Raw genomic sequence first — 15474 nt, 5'->3', positions numbered from 1 at the left:
TCTTTAACCAGCCGCAGTAAATTTAGTCACTTAAGCTTCATCGTGTTTATTCAGGATCTGTTCGGTCTATTGCTACAAGTACCAGCTTCTTTCAACAAGTACCACGCTGACAGATAAAATCTCACTCACCATTAGACATGCATTTATGCTAAGCCAAAGTGTGACACGCTGGTGGAATTTGAGGGCAGATTTCCTGGCTTATATTATCATAATGTGCTGAGAACATGCATAGAGCGACTTGATCAGCAGCTGGTCTGTTTCAGGCTGAGTGAATGCCTCTGAACGGCGATCAGATCGGTCGTTCGGTTGCGAGGAAGTATTTTAATTCTTACCAAGCACAGGCCAGACAGCGTCTGAGTCCCAGTTGGCTGTAAAAGCCCTCGAACGGCGCATTCTCCATACTAGTAACCTGGATAATTCCTCTGTCTGTCCAGGAGGATACAACTTCATCTCACCCACATAGCGACGTCGAGTGTGTCCAGTCAGTCAGAAGCTGGAGGGGTGGGGTGGGGCAGGGGCAGATGGAGATCAAGCAGGTCATGTAATCAAATGCACAACCTGCCTCATGGATTGGTAGATAGACCCCCAATTTACAGGTTTATTACAAATAATGGATTGACACTATTTGCTTTCGTTTCTCATGAAGTCTCATCACAAACACAGAATCAGATCAGTCAGAGCACTTTCCATCTGTAGCTATTGATTTTTCACACACTGTAGAAATCATTTAAAGTCAAGTCACAATGAGATCAAGGCATGACGACAGGAACAGGACAAAAGATGGCCCTCAATATGCTTCAATTACTTCACAGCTGAAAGGAGAAATATCACAGTTAACCAAGCATTTGAGGTTAATGAGGAAGGTGGTGGAGGTCAGAGCTGGCGGTTAATGTTTCTGCACCTAGACAGAGGCGCCCCCTAGCCTCCCGTGCGAACGTGGGAACTCACTCAGCAGAGAATGAACAGATCTCCTCATCCTCCCTGCACACATCGAACACGTTCTGGCCCTGGTCAGAATAAAATCCTCTGACTTCTACTTAAAATGCAGCACCGGCGTCTCAGGCTGTTCTCCAGGCGAAGGCTGGCAGGCGCAGCGTGTCCAGCCAAGGAGCATGCAGGCTGGGTCTTTCAGGTCTAAACGGTGGTGGATGGTGGTTGAATGGTAAACCGGCGGGCGTCTGGCCAGGCGCCCAAGGAAGGTATGGGAGAGCCCAGTCCACTGCCAGGACATGCCGAGACACAGGCATGCCTTTCTAACCCACGCGAAGGGGACCGAGTCAGGGCAGTGGGACAATGACTGCACTGAGAGGACCTGGCCTGGATCTGAGACGATAATTAACTAGCACCTATGCTCATGTTAGTTGGATAGGATCGGAAGAGTCTAATGCGGGTGTCGCCTAGCTGAAACCAGAGCTAGCTTAGCATCCAGTAACTCACCTTAATGAGTCACTGTGACTCCAGGATGTTTCGCCATCTTTGTACAGCACAGTCTGACAAATCCTTGTAATTAATATGATCCTCCAGTTTTATATAGCTTTTTGTTGGCCGGTGCTTTTCGTCTCTGCAGTGAGCTGCTGTAGGATAAAGATGTGGGAGAACCAGGGATGAGGATGAAGACTAGGAAACCTGACCTGGGGATGGCTGCTTCGTCTGCCTGTACATCCTCCTGTGTCCTGTGTTTTCCTGACCTGGCTGTTGTTTACCTTGTCTGTTCAACCTTTATGGGCAGTTGCTCTTTGTAGCTTATTGCATCATGTCATGACACAAACGTGTGATGCTGCAAAGCCATTTTTAGCCCATGAACAATCCCGTCAGCTCGGATGACTCCTGAGGCTTTCTGAAGTCCCTTGGGGAAGATGGAGTATGGCTTCCCACATCCACTATAGCATAGATACGGTGTATTATGCAACTCGATCTGGGCCGGCCCATTAAACAGCACAAGCGTAAAATCTAGGGCAGAACGCCCAGCCTCCCAAGACGTCTCTGCAGCTTTGAAACGCCGTGGTGACAAGCCCAGCTCCAAATGTGTTGTGCCCAGTCACACAGACGCACACTCCCTTACAAAGAGAGGGGACATTCTCACATGCCGTACACTGACCCAATCCTAATTTAGTTTCTTTCATTTAGATCATTATTACCTTACATATGTGGGCATTAGTGCTTCCAGACCTGGAACTGACAACAGAGTTGTGACAGTAAACTGTCTGATAATAAAGCGTCTCACTGGTTTGAACATGAAGTGCTGTTAGATGTGTCTCATTTATTGTAATCCTGAATATCTAACCTCCTGTCTTCCTCCTGTGCGACAGAGCCAAGATGATGTGCGAGGTGATGCCCACCATCAGCGAGGACACGGCGCTGAGCCAGCGCGGCTCTCAGAGCAGCTCCTCGGACCCGGACTCCCATTTTGAGCAGCTGATGGTCAACATGCTGGACGAGCGGGACCGGCTGCTGGACACGCTGAGGGAAACCCAGGAGAGCCTGGGCCTGGCTCAGCAGCACCTTCAGGACGTGATCTACGACCGTGACTCGCTGCAGCGCCAGCTCAGCTCCGCCCTGCCACAGGTAACACGCCGCTGTTTGGGTTTGGTCCTTGTGGCCCAGCTTGTGTCTCTCATGTGTTGCATCACATTCATTGTGTCTCTTAAAATTGCAGCTGGAACCTTTACAAAGGTCAGACCACCGCTGCTATAATGTAGAAGATGATGCTTACAGTACCTATTTCACAAATGCTTCTATCGTAATGTTAAGTGTCTGATAAAATATAGTTTCATGGCCTTAAATTTTCTCATCTGAAATCCTACAAACCTATTTGCTCAGAGTTCTGTGAAAACAAAAGCTGGTCAGTTGTAGAGTGGAGCCGTGCTGGCTTTGTTTACAGGACACATACAGGAGACATAATGTGACCTTCAGCCAAAGTCTTTGTGCTTCGCTCTTGTTTGAGGACACTGTAGAACTCTTACATAATAATTCCTACAGTAAGCGGAGATTAGCACTTTCCAAAAGTGTGTCAGTAATTCTTGTCACACGCTCTTTCCGGAGGACTCTGGAGGTTTGCTGGGGGAGAGCGGAGGACTTTGTTCTCATGCGGTGCCGGCCGATAGCGCAGTAATCTGCATGGTTTTAGACAAACTCTGATCTCGAACTAAGGCTTAGAAGGAGGTTGAAGTGAAATGAAAATGATATTTTATATGGAACAAGCCCAGCCAGATCAGCCTCCTCCGGCCCCTTAGCACCCCAGAACCAGACCTCTCCGCTCTGTTGTGTAGAGCCGATCGCTGTGCTTGGAGAGGTTGAGGATGTGCGAGTCTGTCTTTGCTGTGTTTTCTTCTGATCCTCAGATCTGTAGGTTTAAACTCACAGGTTGTGTAGCCCTGGGGCATTTACCCCCCTCAGGCGTTACACACTTGATATACTACATCGGAGCAGAAATTCAAAACATGAGGTTTAGGTTTGAAAAAATATAAATTCTTACATAATTCTTATAAAATGACCAATTTGAAGCCCCTCATGCCCCTTGCCCCTCCTCGTTCCTGTTGAGATAACACATTGCTCCACCTCTCCTGCCCAAACATTCCCACCACATCACTTCCTGTAGAAACCATCCAGGGCTGCCAAAGTGAAATAACATTTCCATTATCAGACAATTTCGCTGATGTGCAGAGGCAGTAAAGCCTGGTGATGTATTGGTTGTCACTGCGTAATGACACGGCTGACGTACCGATCTGGTGCTTTTCCCCGGTGCCGGGAAAAGGCTTAAATGAGATGCCACTGTGGTGATTGGGATCCTCCCGGCGACATCCTGGCACAAATGATTCCATTAATTAATGCAATGCCATCTTATTGGCCTGCATGATATCAACATTACTCCAATGGTTTTATGAAGAGCTTTGTTAGTCCTCGGTAATTATATGGAGACATTTAGTGGAGAGAGAAGCGTCCCTGTTGTGTGTCTGTTTAATATTCAGCAGATAAGAGTTGAGCCATTGCTGGACAATAAAAATGAGCTTCCTTCACAGAAGCAGTCATCACCTTTGTGTTCATGCGTTCTGAGCGTCCTGGCTCTTTATTACACTGTAATGATTTTACTGCCTCTGACAATTAGAATCTAATGACGCTTCGTTAATAAAGATTCCATTTGGAGCAATGCTGGGATAATCATGCAGTGGGATTCTCAAAGAGGGCAACAGATCGCCTTGAAATCGCTCCCCTACTCTGCAGAGGAGACGGTGGAGGAGCCTGTTTTTAAAGGCAGGACTGACCTCATTTACCCATAGACAGGCTGCGAATGTGTCTTCACTGATATCACTCCTCTGGTCCTCCAGCCCTGAGCGCTGGCAGGATTAGGCCCTGGCCCAACTCCAACCTCCCTCGTCTCCTTTGTCTTCTCTCTTTGTTTTGTTGACTTGTGTCTCTCGCTCTCTCCTCCTTGTTTTTCCTGCTCCCGTCCTCTGAGCTCAACACTTGGGACGGAGCGTAGCGACATTTGTCACCCTCCTCCAACAACCCAACCTCCTCCAACATGGATGAAAACTGAACGGTGACTTTCCTCAGCCCCTTTCCCTCTTCATCAGATTGTTACACAACACTGAGTGTGATTCTGCATCTGAAGCTCAACAGGGTGAAGGTTTTTAACCACCCTAATGTTGTGTTAAGTGTTTTTGGAAAGCAGCATCAGGAGCCAATTAGGGGCACTTTCCAAGATGGACGGTGTTTCCACAGTGTGTGCAGCTTCTTTATTACACAGATTTTTGCTTTTTAGTGATTGTGGCATGTGCCCTGAAATATTCAAAAGGCTTTCAGGGTTGCAGCAAACAGAAACATGGATTTACCCTCAGCTGCTGAGGCAACACGCGCTTCAGTGCACGGTGAGCATTTTGCCCTGCCTCTAACTGTAGGTCCCAGGGAGACCTACAGTTAGAGGGTAGCCTCAGTCTTCCCTGAGTCACTGACCTTTGTACCTTTTATGGACAGACTTGAGGTTGCACATATCAAGTGGGATGCTATTTTTGTCTTTTCAACAACACGTATTATTACACACACTTTGGATGTCAGTGTGTATGTTTCCGTCCGCAGAATACAATCTGTGTTGACCACAGTGGATGTCTCCTAGACACAGGACAGCGTGCCCTCTGATCCCCACATGATCCAAGGGCTCCCTCTGTAATGAGAGAAGTGGTCACTCCCACTCCCACACACCATGTTGTAATGAGAGCTAAGACTGCATTGAATGCGTGTACAGAGCAGCTCATTGATCTGTGGTTTGGTCATTCCTGAGCGTCACACTGGCTTCAGTGGAAACTCCACAGCGTCACTCCAGAATTGCACTCTCATTTCCGCTGCAGTTGCACTTGAAGAGTATTAGTCACGGTAGATTTGTGCTAAGGGTGAAAGCACCGTGTTGATCTCTGGTGTCTGGTCTTCAGCGCTCATTGATGATCCCTCCCCTGCCACCCTTGTGTTTATTAATTAGGGGTGTTGAAGCTGAAGGAAGGAACCGTAGCAGATGTTGACACCAGGACGATGGCGTTGGCAGAGACAGGCCAAACCTCTCTGCTCATACACCAGGCCCTGTGGCCGCAGCATCAAGCAGTCAGCTGGTCTCTTGTCTGCTCTGCCAGAGCAGCACATGACTCGCCATGATCACTGTAATTGTTTGTGCCCTAGTTCATGTTGCCTGCAGGCTGAACGTGCAGCTGATACATGGCAGCGGGAGGCGAGCAAGCTGTGAAGCCGAGCTGAAGTCAGCCTCACAGGAGTTTACCACCAGAAACAGAGCCTCCCTCCTAAACAAGACATGATGGATCATTATAAATGCATGATTACATGCGTGGACCCGTTCACATGTCACATTGTCTGTGCTGCTGGAATTGACGGCAGCGGCCATCTTGCCGTCTCACTGGTGCTGCAAACTCACACTTTCTGCTCAATTTACCCACAAAGCCTTGTTTTTCCTTTCTTCCCTTAATTCCCTCTCCCTTTAATCTTCCTGATCGACAGAAATGCAGATGGGTCCTTGGCACACATCGCACACATCAAGTGTCTGTAATGGCCTTGGCGAAGACTTGTGATCGATAGTCCTGAAAGGTTAGGGTCTGATTAGGGAGACGCATCTAACCCCTCCTGGATGCATCTTCTCAGCGTGTTCCAGCTCCAGACGCAGGGTGTCGGCTGACTGTTGTCTGGCGGCGGGCTGGCGAGAGGGACACAGCGGAAAGGGATCGGGAAGGGTTCACATCAGACACATCGAGGTGACGAGACCGTGCAGAAGGATCTCCTGCAGGTCTAATTATCTCTCTAATGAACAGCGCAGTGGGGCTCCAGAGTGCTGGGAAGACTGCAAGCGGCACAAACAGTAGATCAGCCAAACAAGGAGGTAACAGCTGTTTTTAGGGTGATTCTGTCAGTGTAGCTGCAAGATCACATGAAGACATTAACTGGTGCAACATGAAAGCTGCTGAATTTAAAATCAACCTATAAACAGAGGGACTGGATTGTATCATGCTCAGGGATCAAAGATGCTACTCATTCCCATTTATTTATACTGTAATCACCCAGTACACTGTTCAAGCTGTCTGCGGCATTGTGGAGATGACTCCACAGATGGCGAGTAATTACTCAAGCGTGACAGACCCAGTTGTAGAATGAAATGTTACTGCAAGCTGCTGCTTTTAGTTTGCATTTGCCACCGATTCATTTTTAATGTGAGTTTCTACAAATGGCTGTTTTAAAAGCGTCTCCCTCCTCTTATGAGCGGCACCAGCAGCTGCTGGAGCCATAGGACAAACTTGATGTGTGAGTCTTAGGTCTTTTGAGTGCAATGATGTGTTGTAATTGATGGAGGCAGATGTTTTGTTAAATAAAGCTGAGCTCCCAGGTTTTTTTGAGCTACTGTGACACTTTTTACTCACCTTTACAGTTGCCAGACATTAGATAGAGGCCCAGCTGTCACTAGACACGCCATTTAGAGAGAAATGTCGCATGAAGTTATACAAGCAAGACGCAGTTTAACTCTATGCATTAAGGGCTTCTAGTAGGTTGGTGCCACAGAGATGTGGTAAGGCTCTGATGATGCATCGCTGGTGTGGAGGAAAGGGCAACGTGCAGGCAGACACTTTGACGTCTTCTCCTCCAGTGCGAGACAGTGACTGTGTGCTTCCTGTGGGTGGGATGGAGAACTTGGCTGACGTCTGTACTAGGCTTAGACTTGCTTATGTCTCTTACCCAAAGGCAGGAGACGCATAAATGATCGTCCACAGGGCCATTTACCCAAACACTGACTCGCACGCGTTCGTGCTGCTCGCTGGCTTTGCCTGAATGGATTAGAGAACCGGTCCCTTGAGAGCCACTTAAGTGAGCACGGAGAAATGAGGTTACGACCGATACTTAGTGCTCCCCACTGCGCCGACCTGGAAATGTAATCTCCTCTGCAAAACCGACTGCGTGTGTTTATTTTTTCCTCCCCATTCATGAATATTGCCTCCTAGATTTTAACAACTGCTCTCTATCCACTGAAACACTCAAATGCACCCAGTCCAAACACAAACACAAGGAGGAAAAAGACGCTGCTGCTTCAGTATCTGAAGGCACCTTGAAAAGTAATCACTGGGTTTTTGGGCTTTAGCAGCTGCACACGACTGCTCAGAAGAGATCCCTGTTACAGGCTGGAGGTTTGGACCACATCATCATTAATGGCTACCTCTTGGCTTCTGACTGCTCCACTTGAAACGCCAGAAATAGAGCATGATGTCACCGGCTCTTGGCGCCAGCTGAGAATCTTATTCAGGGACCTTGGAGACCCGATCGTATGATGTGCTGCTGGCTTCACTGCAGCTCAGCTCCCGCCTATGATGAGCTTTGATCAGCTGTGGAGCTAAAACACCTTCAGTTCCCGTTTGCTGATGTTATGGTTGAAGTCCACAGTCTACTAGTGCACAGCTGGGGGTCATCAATTCTAAAGATGAGGCGTGGAAAAGGCCTGGATGAATTCAGATTGGTCCCATTTAGGTGGGCCCGATTTGATTTGTAGCACTTGTTTAACATCGTCTAGGAGCTGTTGTCATGTTGTGGAGGGGGATTCTGAGCAGATGTCCCATTCTGCCCCTGGCTGTCTTCGTCACATACAGTATCTGTGGCTCAATACAGGAGCTTTTTATAGTGTCAGCTAAATGACCTATATGTGATTTGCTTCCCACTTCTGAAGCCACTGCGTGACAAGGGCAGCAATAAGGATTCCTCACTTCTGAAGGTGAAATATAATGACTTCCTCAGACTCTCTGTGTCTCACTATCTGTCAGCAGCATGCTGTAGCTTCCTCCTCGCAGCGGCAGATATGGCCCTTTCCCATCATTCCCCTGCAGAGAGCCCACATCCAGCTCCCAGCTCCCACTGGTGTGACTGAGGTGTCCTTCTGGACCATATGCTTCCACCCACAGCAGTGCACCTCACAGCGCCTGATGGGTAAAACGTGTAGGAAGGAGGTGATGTCACATGTTTGTTTGAGGTGTTTGCATTGTCTGTAGATTTGTTTCATATAGACGGTAAATTATAAATGGGGCCAAAAGCTGTAAATCATCTGGCTGCTGTAATGTTTCAGTTTAAAGTAAGGTGGAATTGTTCCACTAAATAAAAAGTGAGCGTCTAGGGCGTACTGTGCTCAGATCTGCTTCCCCGGGCGTATCACCATTGCTTTTTCTGTTCAGTCTGTATTTAGTATGAATTCTTTTCCTGTGTTTCTAACTGTTTTCATTCTCTCATTAGAACCCTTAAGCCCCTTGAACGCGAGTGATTCAAGGTTTACCCTTGAATTCTAATGTGACATACATAAAACATATATGGCTGGGTAAGAATAGACCACTGGCTTACTCATCACTGGAGTAAATATTAGGCTGTTGGATGCAGGTGGCAGTGGTTAATTAGCATCAAGTGCTAGCTCGCTGGCCTGTTAACAGCTCTCCGTGATAATCACAGCCTGGCTTTCTTTTAAGACAGGCCGGCCCAGCCCTCCGCTCCCACAGCTGCCCGTTTTGTTCCCTGCACTGAGAGCAGTCGTAAGCTGCCCACCTCCTGCCAGCTGCTACTCGGCCAGTCGCTATCACAGGTATCCAGTAGGGCTTGATGTCCATGTCCGCTTCGCCACGATGCTGCACCGGCGCCGCCAAGAGCTCAACAGCAATTGTGAGAACACAACAAACAGAGACGTTCCCTGACAACTAAGCACATACAGCTTACCCTAACTGGGAGGTTGCCCCCCAGATAAATGTCTTGAGTCCACTTTCTGACTCTTCTGACTGCTCACAGGTCTGCTGTTGGGATATAGAAACTTCTGGTCCCAAGTTTCTCTTTTTAAATTCCAGGGTCTGTCAAATAAGATGAGAGTCAGTTATTGTAATTATAATAATATGCAATTAGCCACTACCCTATCTTTACCTCTAGAATCATTTATATAACAATGATCTTGTTCCTGTACCACATATATCCTACCAGTTACTACATTCAGTCTCTGTTGATTGATGCTGTGGACGGGGAAGCAGCACATGTGCCACCATCCATCCATCCATCCATCCATCCATTTTCTACCGCTTTTTCCCGTGATGTGCCACCAATCACAGCTCAGTTAGTTCCCGGCTGATGAATTCCTCACCAGTACGGTACATGTTCAGTGGTGTTGAGCCAGTGCTGGACAAACTGAAGCCGCTCACTCAATTTGTGTCTTTGCATAGTAAAATGTTTTCATTGTCTACAGCAAAGCTGCATTTGACCCCTGCTGCTGTACTGTAGCATGTGAGCATCACTGGGTTGTGCTGTAAGTGGCTTGTGGTAACCCTGCTGTCTGTATAATATTACTCTGCTTTCAGGTTGCAGGCAGTAAAGCGGTGACAGCTCATTTTAATCTGCTTCTCCGCTGAAACGCCTAATGCAGCTTAATTATCATGTTGATTGGCCAATCTGAGGCAATCTCTCTCCGTCTCTGACACATTCGTCATGTAGCGTGCAGATAAATGCTGGGCTCATCACGGACCCCCTGGAGTTCGGATTAGTAACCGAGTATGTTCCCCGTCAGTCACGTCCAAACTGTGAGCTACAGTACGTGGGTGATGTTATAGCTGCATGTTTCTGCTTTGTGCTCCTGTTTGGGCAGATGTTTAGCAGCATTTCAGTGGCTTAATAAACTATTTGATATATTTCCATTTTTTTCATCCTTGAAGATTAAATAACTTTGTATTTGTGTCCCTACGTCAGCTGGAACAGCTGTCTAAGGAAACAATACGCTGCGATGACTAACCGCGTTCTCGCTTTGTCATTGAAGATGATGTGCAGTTGTTATGACACATGTCTCCAAGGCTGCGATGCTTATCTATATTTGGCCGTCAGTGTGACAGCGGTAATTTATTATTTCCTCCTGTTTGTGGAATGCTTAGGTGAGCCACTTTGACTCCAACAAAGAAAGAAAACAGTTGTGAGGTGGAATTAAAAGACTGAAAGGAAAGTTAGTGAGCGAGAGGAGAGAAAGTGATGGCGGTGATGTCAGCCTTTCCTCAGCCAAACCCAGACTCTAACCTCCTCACAGAGCTGCTCTGTGGCTCCCTGCCCATTCAAAGGCGTAGCCTGCAGACATCCACCTTCTCCCACATACATCCTGTCAGAAACAATCCTCACCTGGATGCTGCTGCGGTGAGTGGATATTTGTTGTAGTCTGTGTTTTGCTGTCTTCAGAGGCCTCGTGTGTCTGACTGACTCATGTTTGGTGCACTTCTTTGAAACAATGACTGAGCAGATGTTATAAGACGCCGGGTCGTTCACACATGCAGCACTCAGCCAGACATCACCATCCCTTGGTCCTCCTGGTAGTTTGAGGCTGATGGAGACGTTAATGAGTGTCAGTGCAGCTGTAGGTAAAAGGAGCGTTGGGTTGATGCCGTCCTCTTCCGGCGGGTTCCTGTTTAGTTAATGGTTCAGTCGGTCACTGAGTTGATGGTGTTAATAATTCAGCTGCCATTTATTCTGCTGTAATGGATTTAAACTGCACCTTCCTGCACTAATGGGTCTACTGGACGTAAAGAAGCCCTGAGTCATTCTTTACCTAGAAGGATGATCAGCTAGCAGTATGAAATAGCTGCTCTCTGTTCAGGAAGCACTCCACTCCCCATGTCTTGTTTATGGCAAAGGGACCCTAAGGTGGGAGCAGCGGTACAAACCTGCAAACACTATCTGCTTCCAGAAGCATCCACTGTGGCAGTGAGGGAAGCGGGCCAGAGACTGACAGCAGTGCCCTCTGAGCTCGCCGCTGAGGCGCCGTGACGCACAGCTGCATGACGGACAGCTCCCGTTCTGCTCCGCAAACTAGGTCGGAGCCAAGTGCCCCCTCTAGTGAGACACTGGCAGATAGACAGACGGAGGGACGAAACGGAGATGAGAGGAGGTGCGCCGGTGAAAGCTGGCTGATTAGACTGGAACGTATCAGCACACATAATTCACTCTGACATACATCAGTGCTGCTGCTGTTGAGGTAATTCAGCATCTTTCTAGATGATATTAGCTTGTCCAATGCATGTGAGGCAGTGAGTCATGTGCTGCTGGCACACACGCCCTGGTCATATGACCCTGGGACTGAATAAAGCTCCTTTATTGTCCTAATAGGCAGCTTTAGGTGCTGGTGATGAGCGTCACTTGAAATACAATGTTTACTTGTTCAGCCACTTCCTGACATGTGATCGGCATCATCCTGAAAGGTCTGAACGAGTAAAGAGGGAAGAAGAAAGCGCCAGAGCTTATTTTCAGCTTTGAATGTCATCACATTATGAGATTATTTACACGACCACAGATGTGGGTCAGAGGCAATTCAGTGGAGAAAAGCCTTTTGGTTTATTGTTTCTGTCTTTCAAACCCAAAGATGTAGTATTAAACATGAGAATGTAACACGTGCTGTGTGTAAACGCTCCACCGTTGGCAGACACAAGGCAAAGGCTGCTGGGAGGAAGCTGTTTATATACACACAGGTACATCACCCTCACAACGGTGCCATGAAATCATCATTCTGAGTAAAGCTGTTGTTCTCTACAACCTTACTTATGCGGCTCGTGTGCCTGCAGCCTAAAAATATCAGGTTCGCACGTGCTTTAAACGGCTCACTCTCAGATCTCAGAGGCTTGAAATCTTTTATTTGTAAGCTGTCAGACGCATTAGGGTCCATCAGCAGGACTGTTGGCCGTCTTATTTTTAGACACGGTTTTAGATTGCTTCATTGACAGGAAACGTGCAGTGAACAGGAGGGTGGAGCAGTGAGACCTGACCTGTTACTGTAGCTCGCTACAAGCATCACCCCTTCAGCTTCAAGGGTTCAGGTCCAAAGAATCCAACCCCTGCTTCTGAATTTAGATGCTCATTTATAATAATAGTAGTGTGTTTGTTCTGCCGGCTCCTGGGAGACCGCACCGAGGTCCCTGACAGCGCCCATAGGTTACCACAGACACCAGGCATGCAGGCAGCTTGGGTGGTGTGCAGAGAGTCGGCGTTGCCATGGTGATGATAAATGTAAGGCGGATGTTGGAGGCGATTCTCGAGGGTATGGGTTGGAGAAAAAAATAATGGGTGGGTATGGGTTGGAGAAAAAAATAAGACAAGGCACCTCCTGTAACAAAGGTTTTTTCAGTCCTGCTACTGTAACTGCTGTGCTTTGTCCTCTTCCTCCGCTTCAGGCAGGTTTACAAACAGACGTGATGGATGCACTGACAAGAAGCTAGGAAGGAAAGTAATGAAGTGTGTCTCTGTCTCATTTGATGGAGGATGTGTGTGGAGCCCTAAATCGTTGAGTGTCTGTAAATTCCTTAAAGCTGCCTTAATCAATAGTCTTTATATTAGACGGACAGAACCACTGTTGTTGTGTAGTTCTAAATGGGTTTAACTGTATGTGTTCAGAGACACTGGCGCACAGATGGAGATGAACAGTTTGCCCTTGACCTTGACCTTAACGCGGTGCTCGCCATTCGGAAGCATCCTGCACACACGCACCCGTGCACACACGCACCCGCGCACACACACACACACGCACACACACACGCACACACACACACACGCACACACACACACACACACACTCACTCACTGCTTGGTTTTTCAGCTGCAGGGAGCTCACATCCTCATCATACCGCCATCGTGCCTGGTCCGTCACCTGATTTCATTAGCGTTGCCTTCGTTCACATGCATCCCCTCTCTGCTTCCGTTGGGTGAGATAAGTTACTGTACGCGTCCTGGTGTGCGTGTTGTGTGGAAATGAGTCACGTTTAAAAAGCTCGTTAATCCTCTGCCTTTTATATCCGAGCCACTGGACCTAATGGGAGGCGTCTTGGTGAAGTGTTGACTAAATGATCTAATGGCACATTAACAGTGTATGTGATGGATGGAGGCGCTGGCCGTGTGTTTTCTGTGTAACCTACAGTCATTTAAACGCTTATTAGCTTTGTTAACTCTGTGACTGTGACGCTCGTTAGAAGCTGTTCGCTTCAAAGCGTCTGTGAGACTTTTACTGGTAGGGTCCGTGGATCTGCAGCATGTGTAGTATATAGTACTGTATGTTATGGGCTCCTCTGTAGCGCAGACAAATTTCTCGAAGGCAGCGCACCACGCTGACCTTTGTGTTACATAAGGCAACGTGACCCAGCTTCCCCCTGCTTTTATTCTTCCCCCTCTCTGCTTTGTCTTTATCCTTTTCACCTTACCGCCAGCACCGGCTCTCACACACGTACATGTAGCACTGCCTCGCTCGCTCCAGCTCCAGCTCTTGTCGGCACGTCTCATGCGCTTCTGAAAATCCTTTCCGCTCGGCTTTTTTCTCCCTGCGAGTCCGTTTCCGTCTTCAGTAGTCAGTCACTGGTACGTCTGGGTGCAGCGTACAGTAGCACTGACATTCACACATAGAGGAACCCACACACTGTACTGCCAGCAGTTGCTGTGGGTTGACCTCCCTCTGTCTGACTAAGGACTGACTGCGAGCCATGCGCTGACTGACCGGGTCATCCTGTGATTGGATGGGCCCCGGAGCTGCCCGCTGAGAAATGATGTCACCATCTCTCTGTTCCACAAGGCCGGAGCAGAGAGCACTGAGCTGCCTTTGTCTTCCCCTCTGACAGACACGCACATTGATGCGACGCAGCATCAGTGTCGATACTCCGACAAGAACAGCGTCTGCGGTGCATCATTTGTTTTGTACATATTTACAGGAGTGGAGTGATGCTGTCGTCTGCTTCACGCCCATAATGGCACAGGCGGCTGAAACCAGGCACGGGCCCTTTACGCGCCTCCCTTACGTCGAGCAGCTCTGAGCTGTCAGAGGCGTGACCTTTCAGCTGATGCGGCGCTGCTTCGACTGACTGGCACAGTGCGTGAAAAAACGCCCGGCTCCCGGCGTGTACAGTCGAAGCCGAACTCCTGCTCTGGTGGAGAGGAGGAGACCAGCATGAGAAGCATGTCCCTGAATTAAATACAAGATTAACGCTGCTCCCAGTAGCCACAGTGGCTGCATCGTCCTGTATGTGGAAGCACCTGGAGGCTTCACGCCATTGCCTCAATGCCAAACTGTGCAGCACACAGCGTCTGTGAGGAGGTGGACTGACATGAATGCGCCAGCGTGGACAAGCAGAGGAAAGCACTGAATGAGCAGGAACCTGGCTGCCTGCCTGTCGACGTGTGTGAGAGGTCACCAGCTGAGGAAGCTGAGCATGTTCCGTGCGCAGCCGCTGGCTGGAACTGAAACAGCACTGTGACTATTCTGTGTCAGGCCTTCAGATGATGTCTAATCAAAATGTCCTGCACAACATCCAGACCGTGTGACTCCTCACGTCCTAAAAGCTGCATTTTCACTTTTCAACTTCTGCCCAAATATTCATTTTGTCATAGTTTTTAATAAAAATGCTCATATGTGGTGCAGAAGTCATCATGATAAATAGCTCCAAATAACCAACACCTTATGAATCTGATGTTGTTGTGTATTACAGGAGGAGATAAGGAAAGGCTCAGCTATTAGTATGCAGCTCACGCTGTGGAGCTGAGCTGATGTTTGGAGGTGGGAGCCCCGGCATCTTTTACTTAACTGGCCTGTGTGGACATGCAGGGTTATTACGGTGTGATCGGAGCAATCAGGGAGCGCTGAGACGAGGAGGAGGAGGGGGATGAGGAAGGCTCGTTGCGTGACAAGCAGCAGCTCCACAGCCACATGCCCGCGTCTGTGCCCTTGGAGGTGAACTGGGTTTGTGTTCTCCTTCCGCTGGCTGACTCTGTACTTTCCACCCGTCTCTGCACTCTCCCCTGTGGACCGTCCGCTCTCGTCCACCATCACATACGAGCACTTACGAGACACAAATGTACCGAGGAGGAAGAGGACAAGTGGCACGGTATTAGGAGACAGAGTGCAAAGTTTGCTGTGGGAGAAGAAGAAGAGCAGGAATCAGGTTTTACTGCAGGAAGCACGGAGGCAGC

The 15474-nt window shown here is 48.4% G+C and overlaps 1 protein-coding gene across 6 annotated transcripts in view; it reads left to right on the top strand.

Annotated features, from left to right (window-relative positions):
* ppfia2 (PTPRF interacting protein alpha 2) overlaps positions 1 to 15474 on the top strand; it is a 69341-nt gene that overhangs the window by 4323 nt on the left and 49544 nt on the right. For all 6 annotated transcript variants that reach the window (XM_055512068.1, XM_055512070.1, XM_055512069.1 and 3 more), the window contains exon 2: positions 2310 to 2565. In XM_055512068.1, coding sequence (XP_055368043.1) covers positions 2317 to 2565 — 249 coding nt within the window. In that variant the 5' untranslated portion in view covers positions 2310 to 2316. The remainder of the gene's footprint in view (positions 1 to 2309; positions 2566 to 15474) is intronic.

This window comes from Betta splendens, chromosome 9 (assembly GCF_900634795.4).
Source record: "Betta splendens chromosome 9, fBetSpl5.4, whole genome shotgun sequence".
NCBI lineage: Eukaryota > Metazoa > Chordata > Actinopteri > Anabantiformes > Osphronemidae > Betta > Betta splendens.
Note: the sequence above shows the minus strand (reverse complement) of the source record. Positions and strands in the feature narration are given on the sequence as shown.